Source organism: Chenopodium quinoa, unplaced genomic scaffold (genome assembly GCF_001683475.1).
Source record: "Chenopodium quinoa cultivar QQ74 unplaced genomic scaffold, ASM168347v1, whole genome shotgun sequence".
NCBI classification, from domain to species: domain Eukaryota; kingdom Viridiplantae; phylum Streptophyta; class Magnoliopsida; order Caryophyllales; family Amaranthaceae; genus Chenopodium; species Chenopodium quinoa.
Window position 1 is genome coordinate 5,124 of NW_018743089.1, and position 2,385 is coordinate 7,508.

Sequence of the window (2,385 nt, forward strand, 5' to 3'; positions counted from 1 at the left end):
TGCATGGAAAGGGTAACTTTTATTGATAAAAGGGTTAACTTTTATTAACAGAAAGGGTAACTATTGCCAAAGAAAAGGTTGATTTAGTGGATAGAAAGGATAACTTTTATGCATGAAAAGGGTCACTTTTATGCATGAAAAGGGTTACTTTTATGCATGATAAGGGTTACTTTTATACGTTAAAAGGGTAACATAAGTTGATGTGTTCCAATAATTAAACATGTGCTAATAAAAGTGTCAATCACATTTTCATTAAACTAGTCATAGAGTAAAAAAACAAAAGAAAAATAGTTTAACAATACAGGGTATATTAATTTCGAAAAAAAAAATGCTCTAAAAAAGATCTTAAAAGAGTCGTAAGTTAGGTGTCTTTGATCCAAATTCTGAATTTGGAGGTGGCAGTGCTGGTTTTCTTTTTCTCTTGCTTTTTTCAAGTCCTCCTTTTGCTCTCTTGCTTCTTCCTTTTGTTACAGCCCTTTTAGGATCAAGAATTATTGGTACACATGTGCTTGTACTCGATGCTGAAGAAGCGTCAGTATTGCTTTGAGTGTTGTCTGCCACATCAGGAATGTTAGAAGCAGCTTCTGCACTTTCTTTCTGAGCAGCACTAGCAAGTAAGTCTTCCACCATTTTAAGACTGTTTCTGAAGCTTTCTTCCATAAATGCTCTTGTCTCTTCATTTTCTTGACTTTATAAGATTAGATTGTAGTATTTCCTCATCATTGTTTGCCTCCATGGAATATATTGCTGTTTAGGATCCTGATTCTTCAACCTATCCCATGCCTCTGTTTTTGCAAACTTAGTCCATCTTTTTGAAACATACTTGTCTGGTATTCTTGTTACTGAATGCAAATGTAGAATTCTGATGCAATGATAACATAACCATCCAGATGCTTCAAAGTTTTTGCAAGTACACCATACAGTTTGGCTCTCTTGTATATAGTTTACTTGATGTGCAGACCATGGCTTGTCTTCTAGTGTTACTTGATAAAGTAGGCATTCTTCATTACTGCCTAACATCTGAACAGTTGTTGCCATAGAGTATCCAAACTCCTCTTCAAAATTTCTAAAGAGTGATAAAGTGAAAACCTGTACATCAAAATCATGTAGCTTCATTTAAATTGCCATATATTAGGTGTAATTTATGTACTTGTCAGTTAACTTTTTACCTGTGCAGCATGCTTTAGCATTCCAGATAGAGGCAATGAAGTGAATGCTATTGACTTGCTATAGGTAAACTCATCATATTTCTCTGTGCTTCTCCAACGATTAGTTGTCTTCTTAAATATGGTATAAAATTCTGTCAAAGTAGTTGCTTTACTTGCTCTGAATCCTATGGCATGATTAGTGCTTTCACTCCTTTGTGACGATAAGATCCCTGCTGAAAAGAAATCTCTACAAACGGCAGGACACCATTTGTCTTTCAACTCATACACTCTTTTGTACCAAGAGTGTTCTGTCAACTCATATTTTTGCAACATTGCTTGCCACTTTGCTTCGAATTCTTGTTCTGTCACACACATCTTTAAGCACTAGTTGAATGCAAATTTGAATTCTTTGTCTTTTTTAAGAGCTCCAAATCTGGTTATGGCATTTTGCTCCAAATGCCATATACAAAGTCTATGTCTTGTATTAGGAATCACCTGCATTGAAAATAAAGGGGTCACTTTATGCTGTTAAAAGGGTTACTTTATGCACTAAAAAGGGTAACTTTATGCAGCTAAAAGGGTAACTTTATGTGAAAAAGGAAAACTTTATTGTCATAGCTCAAATCTGTAAGATGTCAATATAAATCTTTTACCTCCAGTATAGCATTTGCCATTGCTTGGTCCTGGTCAGTGAATATTGAAGTTGGTTTTCTATCCTCCATAGCTTCGAAGAAGGTTTGTAGTAACCACACAAATGAATCTGTCGTTTCATCCCCAATAAAAGCACAAGCAAACATACAATTATGCCAGTGGTTATTTATGCCAACAAATGGAGCACATATAAGATTATATCTGTTGGTTCTGTATGTTGTATCAAAGACAAGAACATCTCCATATATCCTATAGTCTTCTAGCATCATTGAATCTCTCCAAAAGATATTGCAAATTCTTCCTTCTTTGTCAAACTTCACTCTAAAAAAAGAAGTTTGGATCCTCTGATTGTTCCTGACTTAAAATGTTCACTAAAGTTTGAGCATCTCCAGCCTCAATTTGTTCCATTCGTAACCTTGAGCAGAAATTCAGGTGATCTACAACACTATGGCCTATATTCTGTTCTCCTCCAGCCTCTGTAGCCATGTAATTGTAAGTGTCCATTGTAGTTAGACCTGAAGATTTCATTGTTTTGATTGTTACAACTTTTTCCTCTGTCATTTTTCTTTCAGAACGATGCAAATAA

At 35.0% G+C, this 2,385-nt stretch overlaps 1 protein-coding gene across 1 annotated transcript; it reads right to left on the minus strand.

Moving 5' to 3' along the window:
• Window positions 1–690: 690 nt before the first annotated feature.
• Window positions 691–1,523, minus strand: LOC110731772 (protein FAR1-RELATED SEQUENCE 5-like). Its single transcript, XM_021911654.1, has 2 exons — window positions 1,170–1,523; window positions 691–1,089 (listed from the first exon to the last, which is right to left on the minus strand). The coding sequence occupies exons 1-2, from the start codon at window positions 1,521–1,523 to the stop codon at window positions 691–693; spliced, it is 753 nt and encodes a 250-aa protein (XP_021767346.1).
• Window positions 1,524–2,385: the final 862 nt, after the last annotated feature.

Coding starts and splice junctions, on each gene's coding strand:
- LOC110731772 (XM_021911654.1), bottom strand. CDS start 1,523: ATGTGTGTGACAGAACAAGAATTCGAAGCAAAGTGGCAAGCAATGTTG. Junction 1,090..1,169: donor TGCTAAAGCATGCTGCACAG/GTAAAAAGTTAA, acceptor TTTGATGTACAG/GTTTTCACTTTATCACTCTT.